The sequence below is a fragment of the Rhinopithecus bieti genome, unplaced genomic scaffold (genome assembly GCF_001698545.2).
Source record: "Rhinopithecus bieti isolate Rb0 unplaced genomic scaffold, ASM169854v2 scaffold_429, whole genome shotgun sequence".
NCBI lineage: Eukaryota > Metazoa > Chordata > Mammalia > Primates > Cercopithecidae > Rhinopithecus > Rhinopithecus bieti.
In genome coordinates, this window is record NW_016803027.1 from 261,826 (window position 1) to 281,210 (window position 19,385).

The 19,385-nt window shown below is 49.1% G+C and overlaps 1 protein-coding gene across 6 annotated transcripts in view; it reads left to right on the top strand.

Annotated features, from left to right (window-relative positions):
• Nucleotides 1-19,385, top strand: part of NOD1 (nucleotide binding oligomerization domain containing 1) — a 49,599-nt gene that overhangs the window by 21,465 nt on the left and 8,749 nt on the right. For 3 of the 6 annotated variants that reach the window (XM_017878331.1, XM_017878416.1, XM_017878487.1), the window contains exons 4-12: nt 532-853; nt 2,266-2,440; nt 4,549-6,373; nt 9,197-9,280; nt 10,523-10,606; nt 11,345-11,428; nt 13,792-13,875; nt 15,383-15,466; nt 18,296-18,379. In XM_017878331.1, coding sequence (XP_017733820.1) covers nt 653-853; nt 2,266-2,440; nt 4,549-6,373; nt 9,197-9,280; nt 10,523-10,606; nt 11,345-11,428; nt 13,792-13,875; nt 15,383-15,466; nt 18,296-18,379 — 2,705 coding nt within the window. In that variant the 5' untranslated portion in view covers nt 532-652. Of the gene's footprint in view, nt 1-531; nt 854-2,265; nt 2,441-4,548; nt 6,374-9,196; nt 9,281-10,522; nt 10,607-11,344; nt 11,429-13,791; nt 13,876-15,382; nt 15,467-18,295; nt 18,380-19,385 lie in introns of those variants that run through there. The other 3 variants (XM_017878562.1, XM_017878695.1, XM_017878629.1) reach the window with 3 other exon arrangements.

Sequence of the window (19,385 nt, forward strand, 5' to 3'; positions counted from 1 at the left end):
TTTAAAAATAAAAAAGCGTTGGCTATCTCTGGTCACCTACTCTAGTGATATAACCCTCAAGTGCAAACAATTAAATTATGATTTTTTTCTCTTTAACGCATCTAAGATAAAAATTTTGTTGCAGACAGGACCTTGCTCTGTCACCCAGGCTGGAGTGCAGTGCTATGATCATAGCTCACTGCAGCCTTGAACTCTTGTGCTCATGTGATCCTCCTGCCTTAGCCTCCCCAATAGCTAGGACTACAGGTGTGTGCCACCATGCCTGGCTAATTTTTTTTTATTTTTTGAGAGATGGGGGTCTCACTATGTTTCATAGACTGGTCTCAAACTACTGGCCTTACTTCAAGCTATCTGCCCATCTCAGCCTCCCAAAGCACTGGGATTACAGTCATGAGCCAACTTGCCTGGCCAGATAAAGGTCTTAAGCATGGCTCCTTCCTGCTCTAGGTAGAGAAACCCAGGACCAGTGGGAGGTGGGGTGGGCTCTTTCTGTAGCTTTTGCTTTGCTGATGATGTCATTGGTCTCTTCAGGATATGCATAGAGTAGCAGGGGCCCTGGAGGGTAGGGCCTGAATCCTGATTGCCCTACTGCTGGGAGGACACATGCAGCCGAAGATGAATTTGGGAAAAGTAGCCACTTGCTACTTTAACTATGGAAGAGCAGGGCCACAGTGAGATGGAAATAATCCCATCAGAGTCTCACCCCCACATTCAATTACTGAAAAGCAACCGGGAACTTCTGGTCACTCGCATCCGCAACACTCAGTGTCTGGTGGACAACTTACTGAAGAATGACTACTTCTCCACCGAAGACGCCGAGATTGTGTGTGCCTGCCCCACCCAGACTGACAAGGTGCCCCAGGGACAGGGATGGGCATGGGCATTGTATGGACCCCGGGAGCTGGAAGAGGCCTCTCCCTGCTGATCTGAGTGAAGAGCGTGGGAGTTTAGTCCAGGGGGCAGGGCTGCACTTTGGGGTACTAATAGCACACAAATGCCTGGGTTAGCAGGTTGCACAATCAGGTCTTTCACTCCTGTGTTTGTGTCTGGAGCAAACCCTGACATCTCAGTTCTCATTGCTGTGTGTATTGGTTCCCAGACACTTCATTTTTGGATCCTCTTTAAATTAGGAGGGAAAAAGAACATAAGCATAAAAGCATCCCCAGCAGCGATGTTCGTTCAGTGCCTCTGAAGACTGGAGGGTGCTCGCTGCTGGGTGAGACTCGGAGGGGAACCGCCTCAGGTTCAGGAATGATGACATCCCACGGTGGTTCCACAGCAAAGGATCTTCCCTGCTCCACTGTGGGGTGCCTTAACAGCCCTTACTTTCACTGAAGTTTTGCATTATCTCCTGAAAAATAAAATGGAGACCACAAATTCCTTCTTGGTTAGAGGAATGACACAACCCGTTTATGACATGACCCTGCTGGGATTCAGAAGAGACCAGGACTGTTTCTGGGGGAAGCAGTAGCACACTCGTGTGCTTTGTTCTCTTCTCTTGATTTGTTTTCCTGCATTTTTAACAAGAAAAAAAGCCATTTTTAACGTATGGCCTGTCACCCTCCTGCTGTGTGGCCCAGGTACCCACCTCATTATACCCAAGGGGCAGCTCTCCCCTCTCCATTCTCATTCCTGCACGGCAGTTGTGTCAGGTTAAGAGGGACAAGAAGGCTGGGCACTATGGCTCATGCCTGTAATCCCAGCACTTTGGGAGGCCGAGGCAGATGGATCACCTGAGGTCAGGAGTTTGAGACCAGCCTGGCCAACATGGTGAAACCCCGTCTCTACTAAAAATACAAAAATTAGCTGGGTGTGGTGGCAGGTGCCTGTAATCCCAGCCACTTGGGAGGCTGAGGCAGGAGAATCCCTTGAACCTGGGAGGTGGAGGTTGCAGTGAACCAAGATTGTGCCATTGCACTCCAACCTGGGTGACAGAGAGAGACTCTGTCTCAAAAAAAAAAAAAAAAAAAAAGAGGGAGAAGGAGGAAGAGAGAGAATTCCATAGCTACTTGTCTGTCCTTTTTATTTTTCGGCTCATGGAAACCTCCTGGTTCCTTAGAGCTGGGTGGTTTTATTTCTTGCTCAAGAGGTCATTTTACAGATTTTAGGGCTCCAGCATGTTGACTGTCACAGCAGCTGGGGGGATGGCATAGCTACCAGCTGTAGTAAGAACTCAGAGCCCTGCCCTGAGCCTGCCTGAGGGTCCTTACAGTAGGAGGATGCCTCTCATGCCAGCCCATGCCCTCATGCTTGTGTCGCCTCCAGGTCCGCAAAATTCTGGACCTGGTACAGAGCAAGGGTGAAGAGGTATCCGAGTTCTTCCTCTACTTGCTCCAGCAACTCGCAGATGCTTATGTGGACCTCAGGCCTTGGCTGCTGGAGATCGGCTTCTCCCCTTCCCTGCTCATTCAGAGCAAAGTCGTGGTCAACACTGACCCAGGTAGGAGTCAGCCCCAGCGAGAACGCAGGCACCAGTGCAAGCAGGGCCCTGGGGTTTGGTAATGGCTGGGCCAGCCCTGAGTGCCACCTCAAGAAGCAGGCCCAGGTGCTATTTTGATTTTAAAAAGGAACAGCTGAACCCTGTCACCCAAGTACAGCCCAGGTGGCTGCTATTGAACTGCCCACACCTCGATGGTCTGGTTTATAGAAGGGCCTGTGGAAGTGTGGGAATGGCCTCTGTTCTAACCCCTTGCTTTCTTCCTATTCTGACATATGTAGACATTTTAATGGTTGCACAAATTCAAGGTTGTATTTTTTTTTCTTTAAAAAAAATCTTTAGCTGGACATGGTAGCACACACCTGTAGTTCCAGCTACTAGGGAGGCTGAGGCAAGAGAACTGCTTGAGCCCAGGAGTCTGAGGCTGCAGCAAGCTGTGATTGTGCCCCTACACTCCAGCCTGGGTGACAGAGTGAGACCCTGTCTCTGAAAAAGGAAAGAAAAAAATTAAAAAGCCTTGCCAGTTTTGATTCTAAGCAAGGTATTCTGTCACCCTTGGGTGCCAGTCCTTATTTCCAAAGCACCATGGGAGACCCCATTAGTTAATTGATTCGTTCAATAAGTATTTTTTGCTGTACCCACCACATGCCAAGACCCTACCCTGTGCTGAATGTCAGGGAGACAGTGGTGAGCAAACACAGATAGGGTTCCTGCCCTCAGGGAGCTTCAAGTCTGCTGGAAGAGACCACCAGTCAGCAATCTCACAAATGTGCCCTTGCAAATGGCAGTCAGGACAGCAGCAGTCCAAGGCACATGAGAACATATCATTGGGGCCAGGATCTGCTCTGGGGCAGGAGTCTTCTTTCTCTGCTTTTGAACTCTCCACTTTGAGACAGCTGTTGGTAACATACCAGCACCAAGGACCCAAATCCTGCCTTTTAAAGAATCCAAGATGTCATTGGAAACAGAAGCACAAGACAGGTGTGTGCTTAGGGGAAACAAGGCCAGCCAACAGAGTGTCAGGGCTAGGCTCCGGCTTCCATGGTCCCTGCAGGTGCCTGCCAGCCACTGCCAGCTTCTGACTGTCTACTCCTTCCTGCCTCCCCTTGTTTCCTTCCCCCATGAAAAAATAAAAAAAAAAGGAAAATATTCCCATGAGGAATCATTCTTTTGAAAGACTCTGTTGGTTCCATTAGCCAGCTACTTTATTAGCTTTTAAAGCGTAATTCACTCTACAAGCAGCCTCACACAAAAGACTACATATTGTATGATTCTATTTATATGAAAGGCCCAGAAAAGGTAAATCTATAGACAAAGCATATCAGTAGTTGCCTACGGCCCAGGGATTGGCTGCAAATAGGCTCCAGAAATCTGGGAAAATGGTGATGTTCTAGAACTGGACTGTGGTGAGCTTTGTACAACTTTGTAAACTTACTAAAAATTATTGACGAATATATAACACTCCCTAACACTTTGGGAGGCCGAGGCGGGTGGATCGCTTGAGCCCAGGAGTTTGTGAACAGGCTGGGCAACATGGCGAGACCCCATCTCTACAAAAAACACAAAAATTAGTTGGGCGTGGTGGCATATACCTGTGGTCCCGGCTACTTGGGAGGCTGAGGTGGGAGGATTGCTTGAGCCTGGGAGTTTGAGACTGCAGTAAGCTATGATTGGGCCACTGCACCCTAGCCTGAGTGACAGAGCAGGACCCTATCTCTAACAATAAAAAAGCGATGTTGGTGGAGGAGGGCCAGAATGGCCATCTGACCTGGCCCTCAAGTGCGAGGGCCTTCAGCGTTTAACTGCAGTTCAGTGATGACACCATGCAGAGGAATAAGGGTGGCCTGTCTCAGACACTGATCCCAGTTGAAGTTTGTCACCTTCTCTCTGGCTAAATCTGAGGTCAAGCAGAGGGGTGGAAGCCCAGGGCCCTCAGGGTCAGGAATGCTGGCTCTGTGACGCTCCCCAGGTCTGCATCTGAGGAGTGGCTGCGCTGGCCTCAGGGTCCAGGTTGTGAATTTTGTTTATGCACTCGCCTCTCCTCTTTGAGACCTCCCTGTCTGATGCTGTTTCTGCCTCTCTCCTTCTCACTCTGCTGCCGTGCCCTCCAGTGAGCAGGTACACCCAGCAGCTACGACACCACCTGGGCCGTGACTCCAAGTTCATGCTGTGCTATGCCCAGAAGGAGGAGCTGCTGCTGGAGGAGATCTACATGGACACCATCATGGAGCTGGTCGGCTTCAGCAATGAGAGCCTGGGCAGCCTGGACAGCCCGGCCTGCCTCCTGGACCACACCACGGGCATCCTCAATGAGCAGGGCGAGACCATCTTCGTCTTGGGCGATGCTGGGGTGGGCAAGTCCATGCTGCTGCAGCGGCTACAGAGCCTCTGGGCCACGGGCCGGCTAGACGCAGGGGTCAAATTCTTCTTTCACTTTCGCTGCCGCATGTTCAGCTGCTTCAGGGAAAGTGACAGGCTGTGTCTGCAGGACTTGCTCTTCAAGCACTACTGCTACCCGCAGCAGGACCCCGAGGAGGTGTTCGCCTTTCTGCTGCGCTTCCCCCATGTGGCCCTCTTCACCTTTGACGGCCTGGATGAGCTGCACTCGGACTTGGACCTGAGCCGCGTGCCTGACAGCTCCTGCCCCTGGGAGCCTGCCCACCCCCTGGTCCTGCTGGCCAACCTGCTCAGCGGGAAGCTGCTCAAGGGGGCTAGCAAGCTGCTCACCGCCCGCACAGGCATCGAGGTCCCGCGCCAGTTCCTGCGGAAGAAGGTGCTTCTCCGGGGCTTCTCCCCCAGCCACCTGCGCGCCTATGCCAGGAAGATGTTCCCTGAGCGGGCTCTGCAGGACCACCTGCTGAGCCAGCTGGAGGCCAACCCCAACCTCTGCAGCCTGTGCTCTGTGCCTCTCTTCTGCTGGATCATCTTCCGGTGCTTTCAGCACTTCCGTGCCGCCTTCGAAGGCTCACCACAGCTGCCCAACTGCATGATGACCCTGACGGACGTCTTCTTACTGGTCACCGAGGTCCACCTGAACAGGATGCAGCCCAGCAGCCTGGTGCAGCGGAACACACGCAGCCCGGTGGAGACCCTCCGCGCCGGCCGGGACACTCTGTGCTCGCTGGGGCAGGTGGCCCACCGGGGCATGGAGAGGAGCCTCTTTGTCTTCACCCAGGAGGAGGTGCAGGCCTCCGGTCTGCAGGAGGGAGACATGCAGCTGGGCTTCCTGCGGGCTTTGCCGGAGCTGGGTCCCGGGGGCGACCAGCAGTCCTATGAGTTTTTCCACCTCACCCTCCAGGCCTTCTTTACAGCCTTTTTCCTTGTGCTGGACGACAAGGTGGGCACTCGGGAGTTGCTCAGGTTCTTCCAGGACTGGATGCCCCCTGGGGGGACAGCGGCCGCGTCCTGCTATCCTCCCTTCCTCCCGTTCCAGTGCCTGCGGGGCAGCGGTCCATCGCGGGAAGACCTCTTCAAGAACAAGGATCACTTCCAGTTCACCAGCCTCTTCCTGTGTGGGCTGTTGTCCAAAGCCAAACAGAAGCTCTTGCGGCACCTGGTGCCGGCGGCGGCCCTGAGGAGGAAGCGCAAGGCCCTGTGGGCACACCTGTTTTCCAGCCTGCGGGGCTACCTGAAGAGCCTGCCCCGAGTTCAGGTCGAAAGCTTCAACCAGGTGCAGGCCATGCCCACGTTCATCTGGATGCTGCGCTGCATCTATGAGACACAGAGCCAGAAGGTGGGGCAGCTGGCGGCCAGTGGCATCTGCGCCAACTACCTCAAGCTGACCTACTGCAACGCCTGCTCCGCCGACTGCAGCGCCCTGTCCTTCGTCCTGCATCACTTCCGCAAGCGGCTGGCCCTAGACCTGGACAACAACAATCTCAATGACTACGGCGTGCGGGAGCTGCGGCCCTGCTTCAGCCGCCTCACCGTTATCAGGTGAGGCCGCCAGGCAAGGGGAGCAGCAGGTGGGCCGGGTGGGCCAGGTTCAGGGGGCACCAGGATTGGCATCATGGACCAGGATCCCGTAGGACTCACGACCATGGGCCTTGGAATGTCCAGACCTTTTCTCTCTCAGCGGGGCGGAGGGCAAGGTGCAAAACTTCGGGGCAGGTGGACCTGGATCAGCCACAGCTGGGTGCCCTTGAAGAAAGTGCTTAACTCTCAGAGCCTCCCTGCCCTCATCTGGAAAAAGAAGATGCTCATAATCTTGTCAGTTATGGTCACAAGGACCAACGTTAATTGAGAATGGGTGAAGTACGTTACAAATATCACCAATGGAATGCTCTTTACAACCCTGTAACTTAGGTACTGTAATTGTCTCTATTTTGCCAGATGAGGAAGTGGAGGCACAGAGAAGTTAATAGCTTGATTTAGGTCACACAGCTCAGACATGGTAGTGCCAGAATGCATAAAGAACCTTCCTTTTAAGATTAATGTAAGGCTCCGAGATAGCCCTCAAAAAGTTTCTGGAATATGGGAGCTTTTATTACTGCAGCGAAAGCAGACCTTGTGCCAGTTGGCACTGGTGACTTTCTGTGATCAAAGCCAGCAGCCCTTCGCACTGCTAGAGATCTCAGTTAAAATGCTAACTCGTGGTTGCTTTCCTGTTTCATAGTTTAGGGGAAACAGAGGCCAGTCTGTTTTCTTCTATTAGCATTTCCTGTGTAAAATAAACCTTGTAAATTTCTACAGGGGGTTAAATTCACCATTACTTGACTCATGCATTTCTGAAGAGCAGTAGGGATTTAGAACTGACTCCCAGTGCCTGTCACACCAGTGTCAGAGTGTAAATTGCACGGGGACATGTGGTGCAGGGGGCCGAAGGCTGCCCTAGCCTGGGAATTAGAAAACCTGCAGTCTGTTCTCTGTACTCTCAGCCAGTGACTCTCCTCCCTCTGTAGCCCTAGGCAGTCTCACACTCAGTGCTACCCTCTGTCCATCTTTTTTTTTCCCCCGCCCCAGATGGAGTCCTGCTCTGTTGCACAGGCTGGAGTACAGTGGTGCGATCTCAGCTCACTGCAACCTCCGCCTCCTGGGTTCAAACGATTCTCTTGCCTCAGCCTCCCGAGTAGCTGGGACTACAGGCACATGCCACCACGTCCGGCTAAGGTTTTTGTATTTTTAGTAGGATGGGTTTCCCCTTGTTGGCCAGGCTGGTCTCGAAATCCTGACCTCAGGTGATCCGCCCGCCTTGGCCTCCCAAAGTGCTATGGTTACAGGCGTGAGCCTCCGCGCCCGGCCCCTCTGTCCATCTTTTAAATGGGAAACTCCACACCAGTGTGGTGGCCCTGCCCTTCCTACTGTCCCCAGGTGAAGCTTTCATTCATACCAGTGAAAGAAAAAGCAGCTTGTAGGAAAGCAGAGGGTATGGGTAATCACGGGAAGCACGCTCAGCTCTCTAGCTGCATCAGTTAGGATTAATTTTAGCTGAGAGAGAAACCCCCAAATCTTGGTGACTTACAAGCTTATTTCTCTCATGTAAAAGTCTAGAGGTAGGTAGTTCAGGACTGGTATGGAATCTCCATGACCCTCCGGAGCCCAGGCTCTCTGCCTTGCTGCTCTGCCATCCTCACTACCTGGCTTTCACATCTTGGCCCAAGAGGGCTGCTCAAACTCCAGCCATCTAGTTGACACTCTGGCTATCAGTAAGAAGGAAGGGCAAAGATTGAGGGCATGCCTCAAAGTTTTAAGAACACTTCTTGGCTATTACTAATTATACTGCTGCTTCTATTTCAGTACTTAATAGTATGGGCAGAACTTCATCAGATGGGCCCAGCTAAAATATGGGGGAATCTATTGCTAAGAAAGTATAGATATTGGGAATGTCCAGTAGCCTGTGCTATCTTGGGCTGGCCATGCCGTGTACATGCACACTATTTCCCAGCCCAGGCTGGGGACTCTGAGGGGAAGGGTCCCGAGTGTCTGACTTGATCATTTTGATGTGGCCTAAAAATCAAGCTTTTAATTGCTCAGCATTTTACTTGTTATCAAGGTCAGCTTGTGGGTCTAACTGGGCCCATGGCTTGTGTTTGTAAGTCAAGGTTTGTTGGAACACAGCCATTTATTTACTTACTGGCTGCTTCACACTACACAGTTGAGTAGTTGCGACAGAGACCACATGGCCCACAGAGCCTAAAATATTTGCTGTCCGACACTTTACGGAATGACATGAGCAGTCTCCTTTGACAAATGGACCCATAGCCTTTTCCAGTGACAAGTCAGGGTTAGCCCATGTGTTTCTGGATGGGGGGAGGCTGTTGGCATTTTGGGTGCAACAGTTCTTGTGAGACCTGTCCAGCATTTTGCAGGACACCTAACATCAGTGGCCCTGCCTGCAAGATGACAGGGCACTCCCTCCTCCAGTCACAACTGCTAAAAGCAGCCCCTGATGTTTCCAAACCCATGCCCTCCACCATATGAGAACCAGGTACAGGGTCTGGTTGACACATAGGCCACACGCAAAGGGTGGATGTCAGAGGTGGCTGGCCTCACGTGTCCCCCCTGTGTCCCTCATGGTCATGTGAGGAGCCAGGGGCTCTGCTGCAGCCTCACCCATGGGCTGGTGCAGGACGGGTCTGGTGGCCCCACGTTGGCCAGGCTTTGTAAGGGGCTCTTTGGCTGATTGCTGCAGTCATTCTCCAGGGCCGTCTATACTGGGGAAAACTCCAGGGCCTGAAGGTTTCTGGATCTTTGTAAGATTAATGATCCTTCATAATGAGTGCCTGCCCTGACTCATAATTTTTTTGCTGTTTGTTTCAGACTCAGTGTAAACCAGATCACTGACGGTGGGGTAAAGGTGCTAAGCGAAGAGCTGACCAAATACAAAATTGTGACATATTTGGGGTATGTCTTTCTCCAGAACACTGGGCCAAATACCTAGTAATAATACAGAGCTGCAGGGAATTCACATTCCTATGGGTCTCTGGATGATCCGCATGGATGGGCCAGAGCTGGGGAGAGCACTGGCCCAGGAGTTGAGAGTCCTGGGTTCTCTTTGTGGCTTGGCCAGTCATGAAGTCTTGCTGAGCCTCAGCCTCCTAACCTATAAAATTGGGATCCCAGTATAGGCAAGAAGGTTTACAACTGGTTATTGGGGGATGCAAAGAGAATATAAGGGGATATGTTTAATAAATGTTAGAATCCTGTTTACATATTAGTCTGGACTATTTTGGGTCCAGAATCCCTCATCCAGAGCCTTTGGGGCAAGACCCGAAAGGGGATTCTGAGTGCATGCTACGGCATGATGTGGCCACAGGGGTCTACGGCAGTGCCCCATTTTCAAACACTCATATTTCTCTCGCAGAACGGATGAAACAGTCAAACCAAGTGTGGTAAGAAAGACTATAAATAGCTCCACATCAGTTGCCAAAAGAATTGTGAGAAACTCTGGGCGTTCAGAGCCTTTGAGGTTTTGGAGCCTGAGACAAGGGATTGTAGGTCAGCCCCACAGCACTGGTGGCTCTGCAAGCTGGAGCAGTTGTTCAGTTTCTTGGGGCCTCAGTGGCCTTCAATGTGAATGAGGACATGGATGCAAACGACCCCAGGCCACACTTGGCTCCAGGGCTCTGTGTGGCTGTGGAACCCTGGAAGCCTGAACTTAGCTGCCTTTCAACTTCCATCTGCTGTATTATTGAATTGGCATTGAGTGGTGAGATGGCTGAAAGGTAGACATCGAGAAGTTTCAATATTCAGAATCTTTTCTTCTCAAGATGCTGAATGTAATCTTAGTTGTAAATACCCACCACCTGCCAGTCACTGAGCACTCATGCACTAGGGCTTTGCGTTATGTCCTAAGATCCTCAGAACCACCCTGCAAGGGGGCTATCGTCATTACCCCTGTATTACAGATGGAGAAACTGAGGCACAGAGAGGTGAGGTGACTTGTCTCAGGTCATAAAGCTGGGGAAAGTAGTGGAGCTGGATTGAACCTGGGCCGTGAGACCTCAGAGCCCTGAACTCTGGTGCCTGTGTGTTCCCCTTTCAACCCAGACTGGAAATCAGTAGACAGCATGTGCTTCAAAAAATAGGGGCTATTAAAATGACATCAGGAGCCAGAAAGTCTCATGGCTGTGCTTTCTCTTGAAGTTTATACAACAACCAGATCACCGATGTCGGAGCCAGGTACGTCACCAAAATCCTGGATGAATGCAAAGGCCTCACACACCTTAAGTAAGTGGGGTAGGGACCAGGTTCCTTAGTATCTTCTCTTGGTCACCCCCTTCTGCTGTTCAAAGATTACATGTCATGATAAAGAGCTTTCATCCTAAAGCCTCCCACTAGTCCCAGGGCCATGTTGGTCAAATAAGGATACCTCTGTGTGATCCGTGAGGCTTGGATTCTGGAAGAGCCACCTGTCGTTGGTAGGGGGAAAGGTTGGCATTTTGATTTCAGTAACTACTAGCCCGAAGAAAGGACTAACTCTCACCCTTTCTGGTGGTCTTTTTGCCCCAAGGGAGTTTCCTGTCTGGTTGCAAGAGCTTGGGCCCTTGCCCTGCTGTAGATGTGCCCTGCCCAGGGGGTGACAGTGTGCCAGGCTTGGAGCCTCTGGTCCTGCCCTGACAGTGGCCACATACCTTAACCCTTGGCAGTCAAAGTGGGACCTCTCAGGTCTCCCAAGGGAAGTCAGTGATGCTGCTGAGGTGATTAAGAGGACCCCAGGGAGGGCTCAGGTCCCTGAGCTTTTGCAGAGACTGTGGGCCAGCTCCTGGAGAGGAACCCTAACTGACTGTCCTCAGGGTTTCAGGTCCCTCCCTGACAGGAGGCCCAGGGCATGGCTCTTGTGGATCCCAGAAGAAAGTGCACAGTTCCCAAGATGGGGCTGGAAGGGGCTCTGTGCTGGGGAGGAGAGTGGCCCACGTTGGAGCCCCTGCATAGCTGGAGGCTGACTGTGCGTGACTCTCTCTGCAGACTGGGAAAAAACAAAATAACGAGTGAAGGAGGGAAGTGTCTCGCCCTGGCTGTGAAGAACAGCAAATCAATCTCTGACGTTGGGTGAGTACAAGTGGGCGGAAGTATGTGGTATAACCTGCTGTGTGTGTATGTGGACCCCTGCTGTTCTTTTCATACATCAGTATACCAGAAGGACCGTTGGGGCTCGCTGTCAGGGAGAGACAGTGGAAAGTTTTCACCATGCTGCAAAACTGAAACCGTGCCCATTAAGCAATAACTCCCTGGTCCCCTCTCCCCTGCCCCTTGCAGCCACCCTTCTGCTTACTTTCTCTATGGTTTTGACTACTTTTCCTCATGTAAGTGGAATCATACAGTATTTGCCTTTTGGGGATGGCTGATTTCACTAGCATCATGTCCTCAAGGTTCATCCACGTTGAAGCATGGGACAGGATTTCCTTTTTTTTTTTTGAGAGTCTCACTCTGTTGCCTGGGCTGGAGTGCAGTGGCATGATCTCGGCTCACTGCAACCTCTACCTTCTGGGTTCAAGCAATTCTCCCGCCTCAGCCACATGAGTAGCTGGGATTACAGGCACCTGCCACCGATCCCAGCTAATTTTTATATTTTTAGTAGAGACAGGGTTTCACCACATTGGCCAGGCTGGTCTCAAACTCCTGACCTCAAATGATCCACCCACCTCGGTCTCCTGAAGTGTCAGGATTATAGGCGTGAGCCACCATGCCCGACCAGGATTTCCTTCTTTTTTAAGGCTGAGTAATACTCCATTGTGTGGCTATGCCACATTTTGTTTACTCATTCATCCAAGAACAGACACTGGCTTGCTTCTATGCTTTGGCTATTGTGACTAATGCTGCTGTGCACATGGACATACAAATATCTCTTCAAGGGACTGCTTTCAATTCTTTTGGGTATATATCCAGCAGTGGGATTGCTGGATCCCATGGTAATTTTTAATTTTTTGAAGAATCATCATACTGTTTTCCACAGCAGCAGCACCATTTTACGTTCCCACCAACAGTGCATTCCAGTTTCTCCACATCCTTGCCAACACTTGCTATTTTCTCTTTTTGACAATACCCATCCTAATGAGTGTGAGGTAGTGTCTCATTGTGGTTTTGATTCTTGAGGCTTTTAAAGCTTTTGTATCATTATAATTTTATTGGATTATAAAAGGAACACAGGTAATTTTATTTGGAAACTATGAAAAATAATACAAATGATCTTCTCGGAAAACAATTCTTGTTAACATTTAAGCTCAGTTAAGCTCTCTCACTTTCTCTTTCTTCCTCTCTCTCTTTGTACCACTTTAAAAAAATATAGTAGGGGTCAGACTGTATGTACAGAGTTTTATCCTTCCTTTTTCACTTCATCTCATGCCTTGAGTAGCTTTCTACTTTATTAAAAATGTGATGCCATTCAATCATATAGTAAATACATATATTTAAGCAAAACACTGAAAACGCTTATTCTGGGTTCCAGCAAGCCATTCCTGGAATGGTGTAAGCAGGTAGTTTGCTTGGTGCGAACGTGTTGTTGAGGCAGCCGCCATTGTGTTGTGAGTGGGCCACACGAACTTGCTTCGTTGTGTGTCGACAGTGCATGCTGATCCTATTGGGAACAACCAACACTTTGTGCGAACCACACACTGTTCTAAGTGCTTTGCATCTGTTAACTCAATGAATCCTCACAACAACTCCATGAGGGAATGCTCTAATTATCTCCATTTTATAGACGAGACACTGAGGTCCAAGAGACTACATAATTTCCCGAAGTTCGCACAGGTAGCAGATGGCAGAGCCATCTTACCATGCAGACTGTTTTAGCCAGGGCCTCTCCGGATGTGCTCTAGGGGAGAGAATACAGCTTTATTTCCACAACTCTCCACCAAGATGGCCACAGCTGCAGAGCTTAGTTGGGTAACGTCCCCTTTATGTGACAGGAACATTACTGATAGGGTTTCTGAAGGTACTTCCTGCTCTTTGTCTCCTGGAAGACCATGTCTTCAGGAATGTCTCTGACCCTGCCCAGAGTTGAGCAGTTGCTGGGAACCCAGCACCTGCACACAGCCTTCCCTCCAGGACTCTGCGGACCTCTGTGCTCCACAGGAGACATACAGGTGCTTCGTCTCATGAGTTCAGGCTCCCAGGCTGACCGCTCTCTGAAGCTCGTGGTGAGGCTCGGTCTCCAACTGTGCCACTTGCCGATGGCCTCTGTTCACAAGGCCTCCCCTGCTCTTCAGTCTTGCATCAGTCCTTGAATTTGAAATCCAGAGCAGCCCACTCAGAGGTCAGCGTGAGGAATTAGTGTCCAGGCCACAGATCCAGGGACTGGGCACAAACATCTGTCTGTTGAGGAGGAATTGAGCTGTGGCCATTGGCATAAAAGGAGGGGTGAGTGTGGCTGTTTTGGGGGGAGCTAACATTCACTATCTTGTCTTCTCCCTCAGGATGTGGGGCAATCAAGTTGGGGATGAAGGAGCAAAAGCCTTCGCAGAGGCTCTGCGGAACCACCCCAGCTTGACCACCCTGAGGTAACTGTGGCCCTACTGTCTCCAGGGGCCAACCTGGTCCCTCCTAGCTGCTCTAGGTTTGCTGGGGAAGGGTGATTGGCGCTCCTAATAGAAGAGGGATTGCATGTGTGATTTTCCTTACTCTTGTCAAACCTTTTTTTGATGCATAAGAGGCCATCTAGTAAAGCACATTCTTTTTTTTTTTTGTAACTTTAAGTTCCGGGATATATGTAGAGGATGTGCAGGTTTGTTACATAGGCAAACGTGTGCCATGGTGATTTGCTGCACCCATCAACCTGTCATCTAGGTTTTAAGCTCTGCGTGCATTAGGTATTTGTCCTAATGCTCTCCCTCCCCTAGCCCCCCACCCCCCGACAGGCCCGGGTGTGTGATGTTCCCCTCCCTGTGTCCATGTGTTCTCATTGTTCAACTCCCACTTATGAGAACATGCGTGTTTGGTTTTTTGTTCCTGTGTTAGTTTGCTGAGGATGATGGCTTCCAGCTTCATCCATGTCCCAGCAAAGGACATGATCTCATTCTTTTTTTTTTTTTTTTTTTTTTATGACTGCAATGGAATACTTCCATGATGTGTATGTGCCACATTTTCTTTATCCAGTCTATCATTGAAGGGCATTTGGGTTGATTCCAAGTCTTTCCTATGTAAATAGTGCTGCAATAAACATACGTGTGCATGTGTCTTTAGAGAAGAATGATGTATAATCCTTTGGGTATATACCCAGTAATGGGATTGCTGGGTCAAATGGTATTTCTGGTTCTAGATCCTTTAGGAATCACCTTAAGTATTTATTCAGCTCAGTGAATTCTGCATGTGTCCCACACCAGCCAACCACCACCCCCATCAAGACAGAGGACATTTCCAGTCCCTCAGCCATCCCTGCATGCCCCTTGCTGGTAGAGGGAGGGTTTCCTAAGTGCAGGTAAAACTTAACAAGATGCTGGCCAGCAGATTCCTGCCCCTTCCTTGTCCTCAGGATGATGCTAGAAAAGAGGGACTCTTCCTCTCTATAAACAGGGATGCTTCTACCCAGCCCCCACTTAGGCTGCTGGCCAAATCTTGAGGCCTTGGTATGTCCAAGGCTCTGCTGCTGTCCTTCCTACCACTGAAAAAGAGTCCAAGAAGGTGGGGTCAGTAGCAGAAGAGACTTCACCAGGTCTCGCAGATGGGGTCCCTTGATGGGACCAGCCTTTAGAAGCACAGCTTGCCAGGCCTCTCCAGCCTCCTGCCCATGTGCAGAAACCTGAGGCACCGACCCCAGCCCACCGTTGTGTGAGCAGGCTGTGCTGATGGCCCGGTTTTCATCCGGCCTCCCCTTGTGCTCTCTGTGTGGGCTCTGGGGCAGCAACGCCTGGGCACTGCCGCTTCAGCTGAGTCCTTCTGCATCCTGCCCCGAGGGAGTCTGGGCTGGGGCCACGGCCAGGCAGAGGCTTCCCAGCTGTTCTGATGTTGAAGCTAAGACTGAATGTAGATGTGTCTCTAATAATTCACCCCAAGCATGTTCCTTCCTAGTCTTGCGTCCAACGGCGTCTCCACAGAAGGAGGAAAGAGCCTTGCGAGGGCCCTGCAGCAGAACACGTCTCTAGAAATACTGTGGTAATAGCTCAAGTCCTTTCATTTGTTTGTTTGTTTTTCTGAGATAGGGTCTCACTTTGTCATCCAGGCTTGAGTGCAGTGGCGCAATCTCGGCTCACTGCAGCCTCGACCTCCCAGGCTCATTCAAACCTCCCGCTTTGGCCTCCTGAGTCGCTGAGACTATAGGCACGCACCACCACGCCCAGTTAATTTTAAAATTTTTTGTAGAGATGGGATTTTCCTGTAACCCAGACTGGTCTTGAACTCCTGGACTCAAGCAGTTCTCCTGCCCTGGCCTCTCAAAGCCCTGGAATTGCAGGTGTGAGCCACTGCACCTGGCACAGAGTCATTTTGGAGGGTTTGGGTCTTAGAAATTATCCCAGGGGCTGCAGATGGCCTGGAATCTTAACAGAAAAAATGTCTCCCAATTGGAAAGGCTCTAGGCCTTTCAGTTAAGTTGATAACTTAATTTCCTCCTAGAGAAGAAAATAGCCACTTCCACAAGCATAAACAGGTACAGGATGGGGAAGTGGGCTCCAGGAGCCTGGGTCTGAGGCCTTGGCCTTCTAGGCCCCAGGAGAACTAGAAGGCTGGCCATGCAAGCTATCCAGGTATCCTCAGATACCTTCAGATGTGCTTGGCAGAGGCCAACTTCCATGCACTTGGCTCAAAATTTTCTCCCTTCTTCCTCTTCACTTGCCTCCCCGCAGGCAGCCTCCTCCTTCCCCGGGTCTTCACATTGAGGTTTGGCCTTTGTGCTCCATCCAGCTCACCTGAAGCCCACAGTCCTCGCTCCCTCTCTGCACTCCAGGGCACTTACTAAGTGGATGTGGCCTCCTGAGGGTGTTTTTTGTTGGTGTTCCCTTTTTTATGGTCACTTAATGTTTTATTTTGCTTTATTTGAATTTTATTTACATCCCTGTATCATAAATTCCATGCAGGTGGCTGGGTGCAGTGACTCATGCCTGTAATCCCAGCACTTTGGGAGGCTGAGGTGAGAGGATTGCTTGAGGCCAAGAGTTCGAGACCAGCCTGGGCAATATAGCAAGACCCTCTATCTACAAAAAAAAAAAAAAAAAAAAAGGAAAGCAAAAAATTCCTTACAGGTTAGGTGAGGGAGCTGTTTTACACCCCTCCCTATCATCTACTCAGAGCCCAGTGCTCATCTGATCTTGCTAAATTACTGAGAATAATGACAATGTCATCTTTAGGAGAGAGTTTTGACACTAGGCCTGCTGGCCAGTAAGTGCATTTTAAATTCTTTCCCCTCAAAAAATCATTTAACATTTTGAAAAGTAATATATGGTTTTTGGAAAAAATGTAAGACACTAAAGGAGGACGTGAAAGTACCTCCTAAAGTTCCTCCTAAAAGGAGGAAGTGAAAGTACCTCCCGTAGTGTTTTCCAAAATAACCTTTCCTTTCTAGCCTTTTGTTCTATGTATGTTCAAAGATATGCAAAATAGAATAGCATTCAACCAGTGACTCTAAAAATATCATAGTCATGGATTACACATATTTTACATGTCTCCTTTAGGGTTTCTCAATCTTGATGCTGTTGACATTTTGGTCCAAGTGATTCTTTGTTACAGTAGGGCTGTCCTGTGTAGGAGGTTTAGCAGCGTCTCTGCCCTGTACCTCCCAGTGGTGAGGATCAAAAATGCCTCCAGACATGGCCAGGTGCCCCATGGAGAGCGAAATCACATGGATAGCAGTAATGTCAACACCTAGAAGCCCTCAAGTGCTGACTACATGCCATGTGTTATTCTACACTTTTTCCCTGCGTTAACTCAGCCTCACAATCACTCTATACGATCTATACTATTAACATTCACCAGGGAGAAAACTCAGACCCAAAGAACTTAAGCCCCTTGCCCAAGGTCACCCTGCTCGTGGGTGATACAAACCTGCCCAGGCTGAGTCCGGAGCAGGTGTCAATGCTGTGTTCTTCTCCCTCTTCATTCTACCTCATTCTCCCTACTAGCTGCACATCATCCATTGAACAGATGTCACAATGTATTTCATCAGTTGTTTCTGATTTAAATTTGTTCAGATTTTACATTAGGATAATACTACAATGCTTGCTGCAATGTGTAAAGCTTTGTGTGTATATCCTTGCACACTGTAGGGTAAATTTCTGGAAGTCTAATTGTCTTAAAATGAAACACATTTAAAATTTGGACAGGCACATCCAAACTGCCCTTCAAGGAATGATTTTTTAAAATGTTCTTTCTGTTCTATTCTTCCTAATGATTCTTTCGTCCACTGGCACAAGTGGGTCCTACCCTATTTACACTGAGGAACTTTGGTGCTTTATCCAGACCACTTCTGGTTCTAAGGGCCATTGAGAGGCTTCCTGAACTGTTAGTCACTTAACTTGGGTCCCTCACAAGTTAACTAAGAGCAAAGCACTGAACACATTTTAATGTGCAGGCTGTTTCAGGTCTTCAAACTGACTTGGAATAACACACTGTCAGTGGTGTTCAAGGGACCTTGGGACTAGAAGAGACCTGAGAAGCAGGCAGTGGGCCCCCATCTTTATTTTCTGTGGGCCCCCATCTTCCATGAAATCTGAGGGCTCAGCAAAAGTGGGGAGGGAAGGTGGGCTCCTCTACAGGTAGCCGGGCTAAGAAATAGGAGCCTGGGTACAGGATTTGCATTAGAAATGAGTCCCATTGACCTTCCGTGCAGCTGACAGGCTGGGCTTGGAGCCTGGCTGTTTTCTGGGTTCTCAGGGTGATCGTCTGTGTAGCTGGAGAGCCTTGGGCTGGGTTCCTGCTCCTGTGAACTCTAGAACAATGTCTGCCAAGTAGGCTCTCTTGAGTAAATACTTCCTTTTTTTTTTTCCCTAGGCTGACCCAAAATGAACTCGACGATGAAGTGGCAGAGAGTTTGGCAGAAATGTTGAAAGTCAACCAGACGTTAAAGCATTTATGGTAACTCAGAGAGCCTTAGAATTTCAGACTGTGTTGCTTTTCAAAAGTATTTTTTGAGATAAAATTTACATACTGTAAAATTCACTCTCTTAAAGTATATAATTCAGAGGTTTTTAGTGCAACCATCACCACCTAATTCTAGAACATTTTTACTTCCCCTCCTCACTCCAAAAAGCCCCTGTATCCATTAAGCAGTCACTCCCTATCTTTCTCCTTCCCAGACCCTGGCAACCACTAATCCGCTTTCTGTCTCTATGGATTTGCCTACTCTGGGCATTTCACATAAATGGAATCAAGCAATATGTGACCTTTTGTCTCTGTGTTCTAGCATGTTTCATTCCTTTTTATGGCTAAATGATAATTCACTCTAAGGAAATTTTGCAGTTTATTAATCAGTTGATGGGACATTTGGGTTGTTTCTACTTTTTGACTATTATGAATAATGCTACTGTGAACACTCCTGTTCACGCTTTTGGGTGAACATATGTTTTCATCTCTTTTGGGAATATACCTGGAAACAGAATTTCTGGGTCATATGGCAATTCTGTAACTTTTTGAGGAACGACCAAACTGTTTTCTAAAGTGGATATACTATTTTACATTCTCACCAGCAACGTATGTGGGTTCCAATTTCTCCACATCCTCACCAACACTTGTTATTGTCCATCTTTTAAAATCTAATTATACTAGTGGGTGTGAAGTAATACTGTGGTTTTGATTTGCATTTCCCTGATGACAACAATGTTGAATGTCTTTTTATGTGCCTACTGGGCATCTGTATTGCTTCTTTGGAGAAATGTCTGCATATCCTTTGCCTATTTTAAAATTGGGTTTGTCTTTTTATTGCTGAGTTATAGGGTTTCTCTATATATTCTGGGTGCTAGACCTTTACTAGATACAGGTTTTGCAAGTATTTTCTTTCTTTCTGTGGAGTTTTTCCTCTTTCTTGATAGTGACCTTTGAAGAACAAAAATTTTTCACTTTTTTTTTTTTTTTTTTTTTTTTT